This window comes from Rhinatrema bivittatum, chromosome 1 (genome assembly GCF_901001135.1).
Source record: "Rhinatrema bivittatum chromosome 1, aRhiBiv1.1, whole genome shotgun sequence".
In the NCBI taxonomy this organism is placed as follows: domain Eukaryota; kingdom Metazoa; phylum Chordata; class Amphibia; order Gymnophiona; family Rhinatrematidae; genus Rhinatrema; species Rhinatrema bivittatum.
The window spans coordinates 400,475,142-400,497,153 of NC_042615.1; the positions used below are offsets into that span (position 1 = coordinate 400,475,142).

General features: G+C 43.9%; 1 protein-coding gene across 1 annotated transcript in view; it reads right to left on the bottom strand.

Moving 5' to 3' along the window:
- Positions 1 to 682: 682 nt before the first annotated feature.
- The window catches only part of WRN (WRN RecQ like helicase), a 983,741-nt gene continuing 962,411 nt past the window's right edge, over positions 683 to 22,012 (bottom strand). The window contains exon 25 of the mRNA XM_029601951.1: positions 683 to 3,069. Within this exon, the coding sequence (XP_029457811.1) occupies positions 2,710 to 3,069 (360 nt within the window). The 3' untranslated portion in view covers positions 683 to 2,709. The remainder of the gene's footprint in view (positions 3,070 to 22,012) is intronic.

A 22,012-nucleotide genomic window follows, 5' to 3' on the forward strand; every position in this document is an offset into this window, starting at 1 on the left:
CATGACAATTGTGTTTATTGCTAACACTTTTTTTTTTTTTATAATGAAATGAACAGACTGTATAGCATATGCAGGTCAAAAGGCACACTAGTCCCATTTCTCATTTGTTTCTCCTCACTTTAGATGGCACTTATGTAACATTCCTGTGTTTACAATCACAGTTCCCCCTATCAGGCTGGTGCAGAACACTTCATGACTAAAGCAATTATTTAAGGCTAGGATCAGACATTTCAACAAATTCAGTATGTGTAGATTATTGGAAAATTCAGTAATGGGGTGAGACCTATATACTCATATTCTTGCTGCTGATCACTGCCATCAAGCAGCTGCTGGTATTCCTAGTGAAGGCTAGACACTTGCCATTCTGGCTGAACAATAAGTTTTTTGTTATGGTCGCATGAGCATGGAAACTGCGATGTGACAAACAGAAAGACAGGGGGCTATATGAGGTGACACAGGACTCAAAATCCAAATGTCACAAAGCAAAATGTATAAGGAGCACAGTTACAAAAAGATGGCATTTATGATAGATTATTTACATTTAGCTTTTCTTCCACAGAGGGATCAGATCCTTGATCCTGTTGCTTTCTTGGGTGTGCTACATGATTTATGTAAAAGCAGCAGTGTGGTAGCTCTTGCCTAAGATATATTAATGTAGAAGTCAAAGTTTATTTAAAAAATCTGAAAACCATTAAGTAGTTTATTAACAGAAAATTATACAATACATATACAGTGCCTTTTGGCATACTTTATTTCTGCAAAGAAAACATTCTAACAACTGATTTCTTATACAAGTCTACCTATTCTCACATTTGTATTTTTAATAATAAGATATGGCAGTGATTATTAATGGCATAGTGGCAAAAGATTATGTGACCGAAGAACAATGTGCTGTGCGCCTTACCATGAGCAAAACCATACTATATCCTATAAGTGTTTTGACTATCTGAGAAGATATACAGCAGATCAAGACTGGCTGACATTCAAAGCTTCTATGTAATCAGCTGTTGAATAAGAAATTATCTGCCACACTGCCTTCCAATATAAGGAAATCACTGCTGTGCCATGTCAGAACCCTGCAAAAAACGCACTAAGTGATGGCATCTTCATTAATATTTTCTTTTTGGTCCAGCAGCATTCTCCTCCTCCTTTGGCTACCAGCTCAAATTAAATGGTGTTTGTTGGGTTACAACACCATAAACCTCCATTTCAAACTACAGGAAGCATTTTGTTTGCTTTTAACTCTCCTCAGAACTTAGGATAGCTGTTGCCATGGGAGTCCTTAGCCATAGACTGCAGCTCACTTTGGGACCCAGTAAGTCTGGACTTTGAACCTAGCCAACAGATGTCACCATTCAGTGATGTTTCAGGATTCCTCTTCCAACAGGCTATGAATGCTCCCAACACTAGCTGGCTGAGGGAGATGAGACCAGGCCTAGGAACTAAAGCCAAGTCTTTTACATGGCAGTGCACAGCACAACCACAGAACCAATTCTCTTCTGACTTTAAATACGGCATGAACACCAAGGCAGTCACCACTTTCAATATTACAGCAATCTCTCCTTTTAATTCCATATATATGTGTGGTAAGACAAAAAAATGACTTGTGGGTAACTTGTTTTTCTTTTATAGTTTATAAAAGCAAACAAATCTTAAATCGAACTTAGCTTAACTCATGTATAGTCTGGGTTGTTTTTATATACTTTGCTCCATTGTGTAAGGAATGAATATAGTCTCCTACAGTAAGCATGGAACAGAGCAGCAACATGGTGCTTTGTTTTCACACCAGGTTGGTGTGCAGTAAAAAAAAGGTTTCACCATAATTTATTTATTGACCTTTACATCTACTCAAGAAAGTGAAGGTAAAGCAGCAGAGGCTTATGGGTTCTCAAAATATCATCATTGTGTTTTTCAGCTGGATTCCTTCTGCTGCTAGCTAGTCTCTAGCTTTCTTCTCTGTAGTTATTTTATGCTATAGTATAATTCTTTTAGAATAAAAAGGTACAAAACAAATTCAGAAACATCAGTGAATGCTTAGTGAATAGCTGAATGTTTACCCCTTCATAAACTATGCATAATTTGAAAATGTCATCTAGTTCTGCCTAAACAGCGAACAATAATTCAGTTATCAAACACCAAGGGGTTAAAAATATTTGACGTCCATCCAGTCCTGCTTAAAATGGTAAAGGATAATTCAGTTAGATACCAGTTAAAATGTTTTCATTAATACTGCCGCTTCTAAATAAAAACTAAGGGGTAGATTTTAAAAGGTGCATGTGGGAGTAGATTTGTTCGTGCAACCCGGCGCGAACAATCTACTCCCATGTAACCCTTTGAAAATCTGCCTCTAAGTATCATTAATTCTTTCCTGCTTGCCTTAAACTGAGAAATTATTTAATGCTTATTGTCAAATGGCCATTCCACTCAGTGTGAGAGTTTGTCAAACGGGCTCCAACAACAGATTTTAGGCAAGCACCTCTGCATGACTTTCTTCTGGTATAAAAATAGACTTGAATTGACCTCTCCTTGATTAAACCCCAAGAGCAGTTATCCTTTCCATGAAAACTTGAACAAACAAAGAGTAACTTTTTTTTTTTTTATTTAGCATATCTTTCATTTGGAATTATTTGCTTAAAGTGATTATTATTAAATCAAAGGGCTGGTTGGAAGATATTTAAACAGTGAGCTGCCTTTATTTCTTACATTTCTTTATTTCTTATATTCTTTATTTCTTAGTACTTGTGCGATGCTTAGTGATACTATATATATACATCTTACAGCAATCTTAACCATGTAAGCACATATTAAAGAAAGGCAAAATGTCTTCAGTTCTTGATATCCCAATGCTTTTTGTTTCTTTTCAAAAGTTGTTTGTCCTTTTGACATGCAAACATACACATTCAGGATTTTTCTGATGTAACAAATTATTTTGACCGTTCTTATTTCAACCAAAGAGACCCCGCTTTGGCCCAGATTTGGTTTTCTTGCTGGTACTTGATGAAGGTACACTTCCTTGTGGAGATCCAAAAACCATTCTGGTAATTTTCTCTTTATAGGAGAGCTGAAACTCTGGTACAGAAACATATAGGTATGTGCCATTATGCAGCTATAAATGGTATATTCATCACAATCAGACCCACATTTAACCTTTCCTGCTATGATGGGGGTAGAATGTTTTAATGACACTGTTCAGACCATAGACTTTCACTCCCCTCAAACAATAGAGTACTTCCCCCAATGCGTATACAATATAATGTGTGTACACAATATAATTCAAGCCCTTAGCAATTTTCCAGTATAGTCAGCTCTTTTTGTCTTTTCAATATTCTCCTTATTTTCTGTGCTACAATTCTCCTACTCTGGCAAATTCAGCCTAGGTTGTCTTCCTACCTGGGGGAACTAAAGGGGTCATTTATGAGAGAGAGGCTATAAGGCCCTCATACGAGGTAGATATTTATACCTCTATAGGAGGTTTAGGTATTAGTGTAGGGGGGGTTAGGGGCCACTTTGACATGCAGAGTGCGACGTTCGAATAGAACAGTGCACTCTTATGAAAATTTGATGACCTTTGGAGTGAGGAAACTCACCCAAAGATGAGATTTGTGCAATGTTCTCTCATTCCAGTGGGAACACTGAGAGGAGAGGATCACCTTGCTGGTGGCTGAAAGGAATCAGTAAGTTTTTGCTTGGGACATTGTCCTTTTTAAAAGTATTGAGGCAAAGTTAACTATTTGGGAATATTATTTAGTATGTTTGTGCCTTTAATAGTCAGAAAGGCAGTGAATAAACAAGTTAGACTGTTTGTATTTTTAAACAGTCAGTCAATAAGGTAGCAGTAGGTAGGCAGTGAATAAACAAGTTAGACTGTTTGTATTTTTAAATAATCAGTCAATAAGGTAGCAGTAGGTAGTGTGTTTATTTTTAAAAAGTCTGCAGAACTGAGTGTTCTCCAGACTTTTAAAGAACTGAGTGTTTGTATTTAATACTAACTGAGTGTTTGTATTGAAAAAAAAAAACCAACCACAAAAAAAAAAAAAAAAACCAACCCAAAAAGTAACTAGAAGCTAGAAATAAGCTAGGAGCAGTGTATACCTAAGTGAAAAAGTTGAATAGTTCAGCTCAGTTACTCACCTTGGAAAGGTGTTGAGGTAGTGTGATGAGTTTGAATAGGGACCAACATTTGTTAATCAAGAGAGCAGTGAGTCACTAAGGCTGACTAACTGAAGATAGACTGTTTGTATTTCCCAACCCTCCCACCCCTTGCCCACCCACCCCTAGCTCATCCCTTAATTTATAGGCAGATGCCACTTTCACAAAAAAAAAAAAAAAAATCAACAAAAACTTTATTGAGAATTCAATCAGACCCTGGTAGGCCACTACCAGACACATAGTGAATTCACTAATACATTTAAAGGACATTAGACACATTCCTACTCCCATAGCAACCTAAAACTTAACTAGGAACTGATCAAAATTGAGATGAAGGCAGTAGTCCAGCAGCAAGAGGGGGGCTTCCCAGTCTTTTGCATAGAGTGTCACATGTATGATTTTTTACCCACCAGTGAGAAGTTGTACATGTGCATGCGATGCAAAGAGCTCCTGGCTCTCAGAGAATGAGTCCGATCTCTGGAGGCTAGAGTGGCAGACCTGGAGGAGCTGAGGCAGACAGAGAGGTATATAGATTAGACCTTCAGGGACATAGTAGTCAAGTCCCAACTTCAGACTGGCAGCCCTGGTGCTGCCTTGGAGGAAGAAGGTCTCATGATGGGAGAGCACCAACCAGGTGCAGCAGGAAAGGATCCTATAGCAAGGACCTGCTCTCCAGGTGATGCATTGTCCTTTCGCACTGAGGATATCTCCCCAAGGCCTACTGCCCAGGAGGGAAGGGTTAGGTCGGCCGTCATAGTTGGTGATTCGATTATTAGGAATATAGATAGCTGGGTGGCTGGTGGGCGTGAAGATCGCCTGGTAACATGCCTACCTGGTGCGAAGGTGGCGGACCTCATGCGTCACCTAGATAGGATTTGAGACAGTGCTGGGGAGGAGCCGGCTGTCGTGGTACATGTGGGCACCAACGACATAGGAAAATGTGGGAGGGAGGTTATGGAAGCCAAATTTAGGCTCTTAGGTGGAAAGCTTAGATCCAGAACCTCCAGGGTATCATTCTCTGAAATGCTCCCTGTTCCACGCGCAGGTCACCAGAGGCAGGCAGAGCTCCAGAAGTCTTAATGCATGGACGAGACGATGGTGCAAGGAAGCGGGATTCAGTTTTTGTTAGGAACTGGGGAACCTTTTGGGGAAGGGGGGAGTCTCTTCCGAAGGGATGGGCTCCACCTTAACCAGGGTGGAACCAGACTGCTGGCACTAACCTTTAAAAAGGAGATAGAGCAGCTTTTAAACTACAACAAAGGGGAAAGCCGACAGTCGCTCAGCAGCGCATGGTTCGGAGAGAGGTATCTTCAAAGGATACTAATGATGCATTAGAATTAGGGCATCCCGACAGTGAGGTTCCAATAATTAGAAAAATAGTCCAAGAGCCTGTAACTAAAAACTCACCTGAGCTAAAAAATTCTAACTTATTCCTATCAATTAAAAAGCAGAATGAAAATATAAACAAAAAACAAACTTTGAAATGTTTGTATGCTAATGCCAGAAGTCTAAGAAGTAAGATGGGAGAATTAGAATATATAGCAGTGAATGATGACATAGACTTAATTGGCATCTCAGAGACATGGTGGAAAGAGGATAACCAATGGGACAGTTGCTATACTGGGCTACAGCAAAATTGCTTACCTTGTAATAGGTGTTATCCCAGGACAGCAGGATGTAGTCCTTACATATGGGTGACGTCATTCACGGAGCCCTTAAGCGGGAAAAAACTTCTGGCAAGTTTCTAGAAGCTTTTGGTTTGGCTGCCTGAGGCTACTGAGCATGCCCGGCATGCCATGATATTCCCTGCCACAGGGGTCTCACTCCAGTCTTGTATGTAGCAATAAGCGTTAGCAAAATAAAATAATAAAGTCTGATGCCCAACTCCGCCGGGTGGCGGGTGGGTTCCGTGAGGACTACATCCTGCTGTCCTGGGATAACACCTATTACAAGGTAAGCAATTTTGCTTTATCCCAGGACAAGCAGGATGCTAGTCCTCACATATGGGTGATTAGCAAGCTAGAGGCTGAGTCATTGTCCATGCAGGTAACCGGAATGCGTTGTTGAAGAAATGAGTCAGCCGAAGAATATAGCAGGATGGATGTAGAAGGAGTTGGGATTAAACTGGAAACAAGTTCTTTAAGACAGATTGTCCATAGGCTGAATCCTGTCTTCCTTCCTTATCCAAACAGTAATGAGCTGCAAAGGTGTGAAGGGAACTCCATGTTGCTGCTTTACAAATGTCAATAATTGGCACTGAACGAAAATGTGCTACTGAAGTTGACATGGCTCTTACTGAATGTGCCTTTACTCGCCCTTGGAGAGGAAGGCCTGCTTTTTCGTAGCAGAATTGTATGCAATCTGCTAACCAATTGGTTTACCTGGCTTATTTGGATCATAAGAGACAAAAAGCTGATTGGATTTTCTAAGGGATGTAGTGCGATTTAAATAAAAGGACAATGCACGTTTACAGTCCAAAGTGTGTAAAGCTCTTTCCCCTTGGTGAGAGTGAGGCCTTGGAAAGAATGTGGGTAGAACTATCGTTTGATTTAAGTGGAATTCCGTAACTACCTTAGGAAGGAATTTTGGATGTGTTCGGAGAAACCACTCTGTCATGGAGAAACTTGTGTAAGGTTCGTATGTGACAAGTGCTTGTAACTCACTAACCCTCCTAGCTGATGTGATGGCTACGAGGAAATAGTTTTCCATGTGAGAAATTTAAGGTCACAGGAATCTATGGGTTCGAAAGGAGAATGCATTAACCTTGTTAAAACCAGATTCAGGTCCCATTGTGTAGCTGGAGGCCGAGTTGGTGGCTTAAGGTGAGTGAGACCTCTCATGAACCTAGTGACGAGAGGTTGTGTGGATATAGGTGCATCTCCTATCTTATTATGATAAGCTGAGATTGCGCTGAGATGTACTCTGATTGATGATGTCTGAAGACCAGAGTCTGAAAGATGGTACAATAGTCCAAAGAGAAGTAGTGGGGCAAGTGAAAGGATCTATATGGTTCTGCTTGCACCAAAAAGTGAACCGTTTCCACTTGTAAGAATAATTGCGTCGTGTGGAAGGTTTGTGGGAAGCTATAAGTACCTGAGAAACATTAGTTGAAAGATTAAGGGATTGTAGGATTAAGCTTTCAACATCCATGCTGTCAGGGATAGGGATTGAAGGTTGGGATGGCGCAACCGACCCTGATCCTGAGTGATGAGATTGGGAGCTACTCCCAGGCGAATTGGATCCCTGACTGACAGGTCTAGCAGTGTGGGAAACCATACTTGTCGAGGCCAATACGGGGCTATGAGTATCATGGTCCCCTTGTCCTGTTGTAGCTTCACCAGTGTCTTGGTGATAAGCGGTATTGGAGGATATGCATATAGTAGGCCGGAGTTCCAAGGGCGAGCAAAGGCGTCCTTGGCTGGGTGGTTCTTCTGTTTGTGCAGAGAACAGAAGTTGTGTACCTTGTGGTTCAGATGCGACGCGAAGAGATCTGTTGATGGTTGTCCCCACCGTTGGAAGATCTTAGTCGCAATGGAGGGATTCAGAGACCACTCGTGTGGCTGGAACTGGCGACTGAGTCGGTCTGCTAGGACGTTGTGAATCCCTGCTAGATAAGTGGCCTGCAGGAACATTGAGTGGTGTAGGGCCCAGTCCCAAATTTGTGCTGCTTCCTGACAGAGGAGATACGAACCCGTACCTCCCTGTTTGTTGATGTACCACATGGCTACTGTATTGTCTGTTTGGATTAGCACAGTCTTGTGTGAAAGGTAGTCCTTGAACGCATGCAGCGCATAACGTATAGCTCGAAGTTCTAGAAAATTGATTTGATATGTGGCTTCGAGTTTTGTCCAAGTCCCTTGAGTTTGAAGAGTGTGTAGATGAGCTCCCCATCCCAAGGTGGATGCATCTATAGTTAATGTTATCTGAGGGATCGGTTTTTGGAAGGGTAGGCCCTTGCGTAAATTGTCCTTGATTGTCCACCATTGTAGCAAGGCTCGAAGTTGGTGGGTTACCCTTGACTTGATAATATAGCGGTTTGAATGGCTTGGATCCATTGTGATCGTAGAGTCCATTGGGTGAGTCTCATGGCAAGTCATGCCATAGGAGTGACGTGAACCGTGGAAGCCATGTGGCCTAGCAGGATTAGAAACTGATGAGCTGTCACTTGTGGTTGAAGTGATATGTAGTACGCCAGCTGGGACAGCGTGTGTGCACGGTCCTTTGGAAGAGAAAGCGTGTGCTAGGGTTTGTGTTTAATTCTGCACCTATATATTGGAGTAAATGAGATGGGTGCAGGTGGGATTTTTGATAATTGATGAGGAATCCCAACTTGTGTAGTAACTGTATTGTGCAATGAAGAGAAGTTACTGCTCCTTGCTGTGACTGACTTTTTATGAGCCAATCGTCGAGATAAGGGAACACATAAACACCTTGTTTGTGCAAATGCCCCGCACCACAGCTAGGCATTTGGTGAATACTCGTGGAGCTGAGGCTAGGCCGAACGGCAAGACTCTGTATTGGAAATGGTGATTTCCCACCTTGAATCTGAGGTATTTGCGATGTGGTGGGAAGATTGGAACGTGAGTGTAGGCGTCTTGAAGATCCAGAGAACAAAGCCAATCTCCTTGTTGTATGAGTGGAAGCATGGTTCCTAATGATACCATCCTGAATTTTTCTTTTCTGAGAAATTTGTTGAGATTTCTGAGATCTAGAATGGGACGTAGGCCTCCGGCTTTCTTTGGAATGAGGAAATACCGGGAATAGAATCCTCTTCCCTTCTGATTGTGTGGTACATGTTCCACAGCTCTTGCTGTCAGAAGAGCAGATAATTCTTCTTGTAATTGAGGATTGTTGTCTAGATAGGAGTTTATTGGTGGTAACTCCTGAGGGGGAGATGTGAAGTCTAGTTGGTAACCTTGACGAACTATTGATAAGACCCACTGATCTGTTGTAATGTTTTCCCATTGCATGTAAAATTGGGAAATTCTTCCCCCAACTGGTAACTGTGGATGAGGGTTTGGTAGTTGGCAGTGTTCTCTGGAACGGTTTTCAAAAACCAGAGGTTGAAGTTGTTTGAGGTGGTGGCTGAGGCTGTGTGGCTCGTTGCTGTCGCTGTTGAGGACGCTGTTGGGTTCTCGCAGGCCGTGGTCTGGTGTTCTGTGGATAATATCTCCTTGGCCTGTAGAATGGACGCTTTGTGTCCCTACGGGGCGGCCTACGTGGAGGATGAGATGATGTATCATGTGACAAAGTGGAGAGCTGTTTCAAAGTCTCAGAGTGATCTCTAAGTTGTGCCACAGCATCTTGCACTTTTGTGCCGAACAAATTGTCACCCTGACACGGCAAGTCCACCAATTTGTCCTGAACTTCTGGACGCAAGTCCGAAGCTTTTAGCCAGGCCCATCTTCTTGCAGATATTCCAGATGCTGCAGTCCTAGCAGAGGTCTCAAAGGCGTCGTATGCTGCTCGAACCTCATGCTTTCCAGCATCTAGGCCCTTTTGGACAATTTGTTGAGCTGCCTCTTGTTGTGACTGAGGCAGGGAGGGTATAAAGTCCTCTATCTGCTTCCATAAATTTCGTTGGTGCTGCGTCATGTATAGTTGATAAGCAGCAATTCTGGAATTGAGCATAGCCCCTTGATAAATCTTTCTGCCGATGAGGTCTAGAAACCTGTTATCCTTTCCAGGGGGAATAGAGGCATGCGTTCTGGATCTACGTGACTTCTTTTGGGCAGATTCCACTACTAGGGAATTGTGAGGAAGCTGCGTTCTTTCAAATCCTGGTGCAGTTTGGACCAGATAAGTAGAGTCCACTCTTCTGTTGACTCCAGGGGTTGTGCTAGGGTGTTCCCAGATTCTTTGTTGGAGTTGCAGCAACACCTCATGTACTGGAATAGCCATATTATGTTTTGGGGGATCTACGAATTGTAAGATTTCCAGTGTTTGTTGTCTTTCGTCCTTTTCAGCTTGGAGTTGAAAAGGAATAGATTCTGACATCTCCTGGATGAACGCAGAGAATGATAAGTCCTCTGGAGGGGACTGTTTCTTTGCTTGAGGAGGAGTATGTTCAGATAGAAATTCCTCCGAAGAATGGTCAGATTGTGTATCTGACCATGTATCTGATATGGGCTGGTATTTATGAGGTTTGTACTCTAGATGGGGACATCCCAGATGTGCCCTGCAAGGGATCTTGATGATCAGGTGAAGTATCACTTACTTCCATCTCTCTCTCTATTTCTTCCTCTTCTTCAGGTCCAACAGGCAGGGAGGCCAAGAGATCCTGGTATCGCTTCGTGAGGAGTGCATGTAATTTCCTTTCAGAAGATGTGTCAGGGACAGGTTTGGAAGTGTGTTTAAACTTCCCTGGTGCCTTTTTTGAGGAAGGAATTAGACCGTGTACAGGAGGTTCTGTTGAAGCTATTGTATAGTGAGGTGTTACTGTGGAAGTAACTGGTATGGAGATGGGAATCAGTGAAGAAATAGGCCTGGGAATCCATGAGGATGCAGAGGTCATCGATGCCATCGATGGCTGCAGCGGGATCGACGATGAGGCTATTGATATGGAGTCGATAGCCCGTGTCGTATCTGAGCAGGTCAGGACCGTTGCCGGTGCAGATAGTGTTGTTAAAACATCCGTTGATATCGGCATCGTCATCGAGGTCGATGGTTGTAGAGCCATGGAGGTGGATGGTGGCATCGACATCGAAATCGATGGCGTCATCGACTCTGTAGTTGGCATCGACTGGTCCTTCAGCATCGGCTCGATGGCCGGCATCAACTGTAAAGTCGGCATCGACCCGGTGGTCGGCATCGACACTGAGGTCGGCATCGGCGATGACGCCGGCATATTCTCCTTGAAGGCATCCGTAACTATTTGCTTGATTAAAGCCGTTAGGTCAGATACGGATGTCGATGGCAGCGATTCTGTAACGCTGGTCGATGACTTTTTTCGGCGTTTAGGCACCGGTTCCTCTGGCGGTGGAAGTGGAGGATTTAAATGATGTCTTCGGTGCTTATGTGGCGGACGAATTTCAGACGCCGATTTTGTCGACGATGTCGATGGGGTAGGCGAGGAGGCGTCCCCCGATCCTTCGGCGAGGCGTTTGGTTATCAATAACTTTTTTGTTACGCCGGTCGGCGAGGATTTAGAGGAAGTTATCGGTGATGGCGGTGTTTTAATTTGAAAAATTTGGGCCATCTTTTCGTATCTGAGTTTCCTACCTTTCGCCGTCATTTCTTGGCACTGGGTACAGGCCGCGATGTTATGGTCCTTTCCCAGGCAGCGAACGCACTCGACGTGCGGGTCTGTAATTGACATAGTCCGGTTGCAGGCCAGACATTTTTTGAACCCTGAAGTTCTGTCGGTCGACATCCATCGATCGATCGGTGTTTCTTTTTTAAGAAAAAAATTATGGTGTTTGTCACCAGCCGGTGACAAACCGAATGAGACCCGGTAGGGTGAAAAAAGTTGTAAAAAACTTGTAACGTTGTGAGGTAATCACAGGCTCCTAAGAAGAACGCGATGCAGTCAGCAGCGCGGAAAAAAAAGAAGACTGGAGTGAGACCCCTGTGGCAGGGAATATCATGGCATGCCGGGCATGCTCAGTAGCCTCAGGCAGCCAAACCAAAAGCTTCTAGAAACTTGCCAGAAGTTTTTTTCCGCTTAAGGGCTCCGTGAATGACGTCACCCATATGTGAGGACTAGCATCCTGCTTGTCCTGGGATAAAAATTAAATCGCAATGACAGAGAGGAGCACTCGGGAGGAGGTGTGGCGCTTTATGTCTGGGATGGCATAGAGTCCAACAGGATAAACATCCTGCATGAGACTAAACCCGTTTTATATTATTTATTTGTTGCTAATTCCGCTCTACCTTTCTTCCTGGCTACTTTAGCCCCCAAGTTCAATGCCCTTGTTTTATGTAACTTTGCTTGTTTCAGCCTTCTTGTTTGGTTACACTTGTTATTCCCCTAAGTTCCATGTAAACTGGCCTGATGTGAATTCCATCTGTGAAGTCCGGTATAGAAATATATATTAAATAAATACAAATTGAAACTTTATGGTAGAAATCCCTTGTGTGTCGGGGAAGACTATAGTGATAGGGGTATACTACCGTCCACCTGGTCAAGATGGTGAGACGGACAGTGAAATGCTAAGAGAAATTAAGGAAGCTAACCAAATTGGTAGTGCAGTAATAATGGGAGACTTCAATTACCCCAATATTGACTGGGTAAATGTATCATCGGGACATGCTAGAGAGATAACGTTCCTGGATGGAATAAATGATGGAGCAATTGGTTCAGGAACAGACGAGACAGGGAGTAATTTTAGATCTAATTCTCAGTGGAGCACAGGACTTGGTGAGAGAGGTAACGGTGGTGGGGCCGCTTGGCAATAGTGATTATAATATGATCAAATTTGATTTAATTACTGGAAGAGGAACAGTGTGCAAATCCGAGGCTCTCATGCTAAACTTTCAAAAGGGAAACTTTGATAAAATGAGAAAAATTGTTAGAAAAAAACTGAAAGGAGCAGCTACAAAAGTAAAAAATTTCCAAGAGGGAGGTCATTGCTAAAAAAATACCATTCTAGAAGCACAGTCCAGATGTATTCCACACATTAAGAAAGGTGGAAAGAAGGCAAAACGATTACCGGCATGGTTAAAAGGGGAGGTGAAAGAAGCTATTTCAGCCAAAAGATCTTCATTCAAAAATTGGAAGAAGGATCCAACAGAAGAAAATAGGATAAAGCATAAACATTGGCAAGTTAAATGTAAGACATTGATAAGACAGGCTAAGAGAGAATTTGAAAAGAAGTTGGCTGTAGAGGCAAACACTCACAGTAAAAACTTTTTTAAATATATCTGAAGCAGAAAGCCTGTGAGGGAGTCAGTTGGACCGTTAGATGATCGAGGGGTTAAAGGGGCACTTAGAGAAGATAAGGCCATCGCGGAAAAATTAAATGATTTCTTTGCTTCGGTGTTTACTGAAGAGGATGTTGGGGAGGTACCCGTAATGGAGAAGGTTTTCATGGGTAATGACTCAGATGGACTGAATCAAATCACGGTGAACCTAGAAGATGTGGTAGGCCTGATTGACAAACTGAAGAGTAGTAAATCACCTGGACTGGATCCTATATACCCCAGAGTTCTGAAGGAACTAAAAAATGAAATTTCAGACCTATTAGTAAAAATTTGTAACCTATCATTAAAATCATCCGTTGTACCTGAAGACTGGAGGATAGCAAATGTAACCCCAATATTTAAAAAGGGCTCCAGGGGCGATCCGGGAAACTACAGACCGGTTAGCCTGACTTCAGTGCCAGGAAAAATAGTGGAAAGTGTTCTAAACATCAAAATCACAGAACATATAGAAAGACATGGTTTAATGGAACAAAGTCAGCATGGCTTTACCTAGGGCAAGTCTTGCCTCACAAATCTACTTCACTTTTTTGAAGGAGTCAATAAACATGTGGATAAAGGTGAACCGGTAGATATAGTATACTTGGATTTTCAGAAGGCGTTTGACAAAGTTCCTCATGAGAGGCTTCTAAGAAAAGTAAAAAGTCATGGGATAGGTGGCGATGTCCTTTCGTGGATTGCAAACTGGCTAAAAGACAGGAATCAGAGTAGGATTAAATGGACACTTTTCTCAGTGGAAGGGAGTGGACAGTGGAGTGCCTCAGGGATCTGTATTGGGACCCTTACTTTTCAATATATTTATAAATGATCTGGAAAGAAATACAACGAGAGATAATCAAATTTGCAGATGACACAAAATTGTTCAGAGTAGTTAAATCACAAGCATATTGTGATAAATTGCAGGAAGACCTTGTGAGACTGGAAAATTGGGCATCCAAATGGCAGATGAAATTTAATGTGGATAAGTGCAAGGTGATGCATATAGGGAAAAATAACCCATGCTATAATTACACAATGTTGGGTTCCATATTAGGAAGAAAGAGATCTAGGTGTCATAGTGGATAACACAATGAAATCGTCAGTTCAGTGTGCTGCGGCAGTCAAAAAAGCAAACAGAATGTTGGGAATTATTAGAAAGGGAATGGTGAATAAAACGGAAAATGTCATAATGCCTCTGTATCGCCCCATGGTGAGACCGCACCTTGAATACTGTGTACAATTCTGGTCGCCGCATCTCAAAAAAGATATAATTGTGATAGAGAAGGTACAGAGAAAGGCTACCAAAATGATAAGAGGAATGGAACAGCTCCCCTATGAGGAAAGACTAAAGAGGTTAGGACTTTTCAGCTTGGAGAAGAGACGGCTGAGGGGGGATATGATAGAGATGTTTAAAATCATGAGAGGTCTAGAACAGGTAGATGTGAATCGGTTATTTACTCTTTCGGATAGTAGAAAGACTAGGGGGCACTCCATGAAGTTAGCATGGGGCACATTTAAAACTAATTGGAGAAAGTTCTTTTTTACTCAACGCACAATTAAACTCTGGAATTTGTTGCCAGAGGATGTGGTAAGTGCAGTTAGTATAGCTGTGTTTAAAAAAGGATTGGATAAGTTCTTGGAGGAGAAGTCCATTACCTGCTATTAAGTTCAATTAGAGAATAGCCATTGCTATTAGCAATGGTAACATGGAATAGACTTAGGTTTTGGGTTCTTGCCAGGTTTTTATGGCCTGGATTGGCCACTGTTGGAAACAGGGTGCTGGGCTTGATGGACCCTTGGTCTGACCCAGTATGGCATTTTCTTATGTTCTTATGTAATCTAGTTTGATGTTACCCAGTTAGAGAGTCCATCAAAGCTAGGCTGAGAGAACATTGCACAAATCTCATCTTTGGCCGAGTTTCCTCTCCAAAGGTCATCAAATCCTCACAAGAGTGCACTGTTCTCTTCGTATGTCGCACTCTGCATGTCAAAGTGGCCCCTAACCCCTACACTAATACCTAAACCTCACCTCAAGTAGCTAGGTGGGACTCCTATAGAGGTATAAATATCTCTCTCTCCTCTCCCCCTTCCCCCCCAGTAGGTAGGAATTGCAACAATTGTGGTACTTACCGCAAAGTGCGAAAAAGTTATTGCAGTCTGCGGTAATACCTATTTCGCATAGGTATTACCGCAGACTGCAATAACTTTTTCGCACTTTGCGGTAAGTACCACTAAGATAGGCTCTTTATTGCAAAGTGCGCTATTACCATAAAACACGCCCCTTTTCCTATCGCATGCGATATTTAGTGCATTTTGATAAATCCAGGCCTAAGACTCCAACAATTTGTGGGGGAAAACAGAATGTTTCAATCTCTGAAATAAAAAAAAAATCTATTCAAACTTCAAAAGAAATGAGCCTACATAAAACTTTGCTTTTCATGAAAATTCTTGCAATTTGCTAGTAGATCTGTTTATAATTATTTCCCTATCCAGTGCTTAAAGGAACCTCTAAAATAAGATCTTATTGCTGGTACAACATTTGACACAATCCTGAGGACCTAATTTAAATATATTTATATTAGGACTTTATTTAGTGGAAAAGTCTCTATAAACCAATTTGATAGGTAAACTCATACTTTTTTGTTGAATAAAGTCCCAAATGGACATTCACATTTCACTATGAAATGTTTGAACTGGTCTTGCTGAAGAGGCTGAATACCATCTCTTTCCAAATACCTAGGTTTTTGGATGGTTGGGATCTGACCAGGTAAACCACCAGAGTTTAGAAACTCTTGATCTGGAAAAGCAAAGAGGTGGTAGAAACAAGGGCTATGTAAAAGGCCAACTCCTAGATTTCCTCATTATTGAATATTGTTTGATTTTTAAATTGGTTCAAGTGACTCTATCTAAGATTATCTGCAACTCTTTTGTAATATAATATTACATTATTTTTAAATGCAGAAAGCACATTAGAGGCACCTAACATCTGTTTTGCAAACAAACAAGGCACAATGAACCTTCCATAAAATGTGTTTGTGGGTCTGTGTCTAAAAATATTAGTGGCAGAAGTGAAAATGAGAGAAGTAATCATTTGGACCCGATCTGAATGCTGCACAGGGCAGAAAGAAACCTTTTAATTAGTAGTGAATTAAAATGTCAGAGAAATATGAAATTTTGGGAACAGTTTTACAAGCATGCTGCACCCTTCGGATGACGTTAAAGAAATTCTGTGGTAGACAAGAAAAGGCTGAAAGCAAGTGATGGTATATACAGTGGAGGTACACAACTACAAGAGAATAGAGATGAAGGAAGCAATTCTCATGGCTATAGCTGAAATGGTAAGAGAACTGAAAAGTAGATCAGAAATTGCCTCTCTGGTTGCTGAGTGTGAACAAGAGATCAAAGGACAGAGTTAGCCAAAATGAAATCTAATCCTGAGAGAAAACTGTGCAATGTAGAATTTGTTCCACAAACTAAAATTCTGTGCAGAATTTGGCAGGCAGGTGGGCAATATTGAGAAGAATGGCCAACAGTTGCATCATTAGTCCATATATTTTATTTATTTATTTATTTATTTATTTATTTAAGGTTTTTTTATACCGGCATTCAAGAACTCGTTCTCATCATGTCGGTTTACAGAAAAACAGGGGTGCAATAATATAACCAAAAACATAAATAAACATGGAGAAGAGAAGCAGTTACAATTAACAAGGGCTAATGAACTGGGATTGTAAGAAATAAAAGAGATAGAGGAGGATAATGAAGTCTCAGCAGCTGCATCATTGGCCTGCATGGGCAGACAAGACTGATTAGTGTCTGTATTAGATAGGAGGCAGCAGCATCAGGCCAGGTAAGAGATGGTGATAGTGGCTGCTGCACTGACCTGCGTAATTGAGATGAAGGCTTGAGAGGTTGCTTTGGGAGTGTAGAGGCGGAGGAATAAAAAAGAGTGTGGAGAGATGGGGAGAAAGAGTGAAGAGTAGTCAGGCGAGAGTAGAGGGGGAGCAAAGAAAGGAGAAGGAAAGTACAGAGGGTGTCAGGCCAGGGAGTGGGGAGAAAGTGGAAGGGACATTCTTGTAATGTAGTCTTATAGTACTCTAGAGAATTTTGAACAAAAATATTACAAATTCTGCATCTTTTGAGTAATAACTTTACTGAAGTCCTGAAAGGGGAATATAAATCAAATAAATTCAATTACTCAAATACATTTAATTAGATTGTGTTTTTTTGACAACTTTAAATATGTGTTTTTTTGACAGAATTTAAATATGTTTTTGTGCAGAATTTCCACAAGACAAGAAGTCTTTGGTTTGGCTCAATGGCAGAGTTGTGCACTGCCATGTAGAAGATCCCTGGCATGATCCCAGAGTTGGGTTTTCTGCACTCCAGGTCAGCTGGGGATGCTACAGAGGAAGCATTCACAGTCCTTGGGGGTAGGTATTTGGATGTCACATTCATCATTATGAGCAACCTCTTGAGGCTGGATTTAGAGCATATGATACAAGGGCTCCAGGTCATTGCTGCAATGACCAGATTAGAACCAGAGGGAGGGTGGCTCTGTTAAAATAAAATAAAAAATAGGTGTACAATGATGCAGCTGCTGAGACTTCCTTCCAGCCTATATGGACTAATGATGCAACTGTTGGCCACTCTTCTCAATATTGCCCACCTGCCTGCCAAAATCCTCAGCACTGGTTTCAAATAAACTGGAAGAAAAAGGAGAAAGGAGGAACTATTGAGCAAAAAAAAAAAACAAAGTGAACTTATGCATGTAAAGGAGAAATTAATTTCCTTTCCTTGAGTTCATCCAGTCCAGTCGAGACACATGGGTTTATGCCTCCCAACCAGCAGATGGATACAGAGATTGACACTGCCTTATATAGGCTTGCATGCTGATCTCAGCCTGCCAGTATTCTATGTAACAAACTAAGATAAACATTTTTAACATCTAAACCTCTTCCTCATCCCCTATGTAAAAACCATAGGGATTCCAAGTGTGAACAAACACAAAACAAGAAATGGAACACACATACCCTGAATTCCCTGATGTGGTTTACTACTTTAACATTATTGTGCTGATTAGCATACATAAGCAGTTATTTTGAAAATTAATCAGAAGAATAATACACTTGGCAGATCAGAGAAGGATCTGGACTGATCTGGCTGAACTCAAGGAAAGGAAATGTTTTCCTTAGTGTATGCAGATGGACTCAAAACAAGTGGGTATAGCGTGCTTGTGTTAGCAGTTGGAGATGGATCTGACGTCAGCACGGGTACATATACCCCCACAGGAAGTGCAGCAACTCAGTAATCTTCCTTGCAAAAGCTCTATGGCTACATGTGTGACTGACCGATCGATTAAATGAACATGATTACCCTGACCGATTGATAGTAGCTGGAGACCGCCAGTGTTCTCAACCGGAAGGCGTCGACACCCGGTAGGGTGGATGCCCTATGTAATAACAACATGGCTTACCGTGAGTTGGTGAATCCCCATGTGTACCGGCAGCCGGGCGGGATGCTGAGTCCATCTGCATACACTAAGGAAAACGAGATTATCAGGTAAGTAATCTCAACATTTCCTAGCGTGTAGCAGATGGACTCAAAACAAGTGGGATGTACAAAAGCTACTCCCGGACTGGGCGGGAGGCTGCCCGAGGTCCATTCAGGATAGCCCTCGCGAATGCTGTGTCCTCCCTGGCCTGGACATCCAGACGGTAGAATCTGGAGAAGGTATGGAGGGAGGACCACGTCGTCGCTTTGCAGATCCCTGCAGGCAACAGCATCCTAGTTTCTGCCCAAGAGGCCGCTTGCGCTCTGGTAGAGTGAGCCTTGACCCATAGAGGTGGTGGCTTTCCCGCTTCTACGTAGGCCGCCTTGATAACTTCTTTGATCCAGCGGGCGATGGTTGCCCGTGAGGCCGCTTCCCCTTGCTTCTTCCCGCTGTGAAGGACGAACAGGTGGTCCGTCTTTCGTACTGCTTCTGACATGTCCAGGTATCTGGACAGCAGCCTGCCGATGTCGAGATGGCGTAGTATTCGACCTTCTTCCGACTTCTTCAAACCTTCTGTGGTAGGCAAGGATATGGTTTGGTTGAGGTGGAAGTGTGAGACTACTTTGGGTAAGAAGGAAGGAACTGTGCGAAGAGGGATAGCCTCTGGAGTGATTCTGAGAAACGGATCCCGGCAGGACAGTGCTTGAAGCTCCGAGATGCGGCGTGCTGAGCATACAGCCAGCAGGAACACCATCTTCAAGGTTAACAAACGGAGGGACAGGCCTCGAAGTGGTCTGAAGGCATGTCCCGCTAGAAATTCCAAAACTAGGTTGAGGTTCCACAGGGGTACTGGCCACTTCAGTTGCGGGCGAATGTGTTTGACTCCTTTCAGGAAACGTGAAACGTCTGGGTGTGTGACGATGATGTTGCCGTCCCTCCGGGGACTGTAGCAGTACAGCGCTGCCACTTGAACTTTGATGGAACTGAGGGACAGACCCTGCTGAAGTCCATCTTGCAGGAAATCCAAAATGATAGGGATCTTAGCGTCATGTGGATTGGTGCCGTGAGTTTCGCACCAGGCTTCAAATACTCTCCAGATTCTTATATATGTTAGGGATGTGGAGAACTTGCGTGCTCGGAGGAGTGTATCTATTACCGGCCACGAGTATCCTCTTTTCTTCAGTCTAGCCCTCTCAAGGGCCAGACCATAAGAGAGAATTGAGCTGGATCCTCGTGGATGTTGGGACCTTGCCGCAGCAGGTCCCTGTGTGGAGGCAGGGGAAGTGGATTCCCTGCCAGTAGTCTTCTCATGTCTGCGTACCAGGGTCTTCTTGGCCAGTCCGGGGCCACTAGAAGAACTAGGCCTCTGTGCCACTGGATCTTGTGTATAATGGCACCCAGCAGGGGCCATGGAGGAAAGGCATATAGCAGGATCTCCCGAGGCCATGGCTGTACCAGGGCATCGATCCCCTGGGATAGAGGATCCCAGCTGCGGCTGAAATATCTGGGAACTTGAGCGTTGAACCTGTCCGCTAGTAGGTCCATGCCCGGCATCCCCCACTGATCAACAATCATCTGGAAAGCTGTGGGCGACAGCTGCCATTCCCCCGGATTTAGGCTTTCTCTGCTGAGGAAGTCTCCTGTGGTGTTGTCCTTCCCGGCGATGTGGATGGCGGAGATGTCCTGGATATTTGCTTCCGCCCAAGTCATCAGGGGGGCTATTTCTAGGGATACCTGTTGGCTTCTGGTAGAGGTAGGTGTGTGGTGTAGTTCTGTGATCGTGGGCTCCACCGAGATAGGAGGGCACGTTGCAATGGTCTCATATGAGCCCGCACCCATGGTATCACCTCCAGAGTGGATGCCATAAGGTCAAGGACCTGTAAGTAATCCCAAGCTGTGGGCCGGGGTGGCGCTCAGCAGGGCCTGCAGACGATTCCGGAGCTTTGATCTTCTCTTGGAGGTCAGGCTGACCTTGTCTTCCTGGGTGTCGAATCGGACTCCTAGGTATTCCAGCGACTGAGAAGGCTGTAGGGAACTCTTGTTCAAGTTTACAACCCATCCTAGGCTTTCCAGAAGAGCTATAACTCTGTTGGTTGCCTGGTGGCTCTCCTCTGGTGACTTCGCCCGGATCAGCCAATCGTCCAGGTAGGGATGGACGAGGATTCCCTCCTTCCTGAGGGACGCTGCCACTACTACTATGACCTTGGTAAAGGTCCGCGGCGCAGTGGCTAACCCGAAGGGTAAAGCTTGGAACTGGAAGTGTTGGTCCAGGACCTTGAAGCGTAAATAGCGCTGATGATCCCGATGGATTGGGATATGCAGGTAGGCTTCCGACAGATCTAGGGATGTGAGAAACTCCCCTGGCTGTACTGAATTCTTGACAGACCGCAGAGTTTCCATGTGAAAGCTGGGGACCCGTAGGTATCGGTTGACTGACTTGGGGTCCAGGACGGGCCGGAAAGTGCCCTCCTTCTTGGGCACGATGAAATAAATGGAATAATGCCCAGAATTCATCTCCCTTGCAGGCACTGGGATTATGTCCTTTAGGGACAGGAGCCTCCGCAAAGTAACTTCTAGGGCCGTCCTCTTGATGGGCAAACAAGGAGATTCCACAAACCTGACCGGTGGGAGTCGAAGAAAATCCAGGTAATACCCTTCTCGGATGATGGCGAGGACCCACTGATCCAAGGTAATCTCGACCCACCTTCGGTAGAAGAGGGATAGCCTGCCCCCTATGGCTGCTATCCCCGGATGGGTCGGCTGATTGTCATTGTGGGATACGGCCGGGACCCAAACCCGAGCCGGTTCCCCTCTTGTTGTGCTTAGGCCGAAAGGACTGGCTCCTGGCCTGCGAATGAGGCGCATGGTAGCGAGTCCTGTAAGGGTTGAAGCGCTGAGAGGTTCTACCTCTGGATGGCCTAGGAAAGGGGCGCTGGTTCCTCCTTGACCGGTCTTCTGGTAGACGGGGTAATGGAGAGGCGCCCCATTTATTGGCCAGTTTCTCAAGGTCGCTGCCGAACAGGAGGGATCCCTCAAAGGGCATTCTCGTGAGGCGCGTCTTGGAGGAGGAGTCGGCCGACCAATTACGTAGCCAGAGCTGTCTCCTGGCCGCCACTGAGGATGACACTCCTTTGGCTGCTGTACGGACTAAGTCGGAGGCTGCATCAGTGAGGAACGAGAGAGCCGATTCCATTTCCTCTCCCGGGGTGTTGTTCCTAGCCTGTGATAAACAGGAACGTGTCACCACGGTGCAGCAGGTCGCAATTCGTAGGGACATGGCTGCCACCTCAAAGGCTTGTTTCAGAATGGTGTCCATGCGCCGGTCATGTGTATCCTTGAGGGCCGTCCCCCCTCCACCGGAATGGTGGTGCGCTTCACAATTGCGCTAACTATGGTGTCTACCTAGGGGCACGCCAGCTTCTCCTTGGTTGCTGGGTCTAAGGGGTACATTCCAGCCAAGGCCCGATCCCC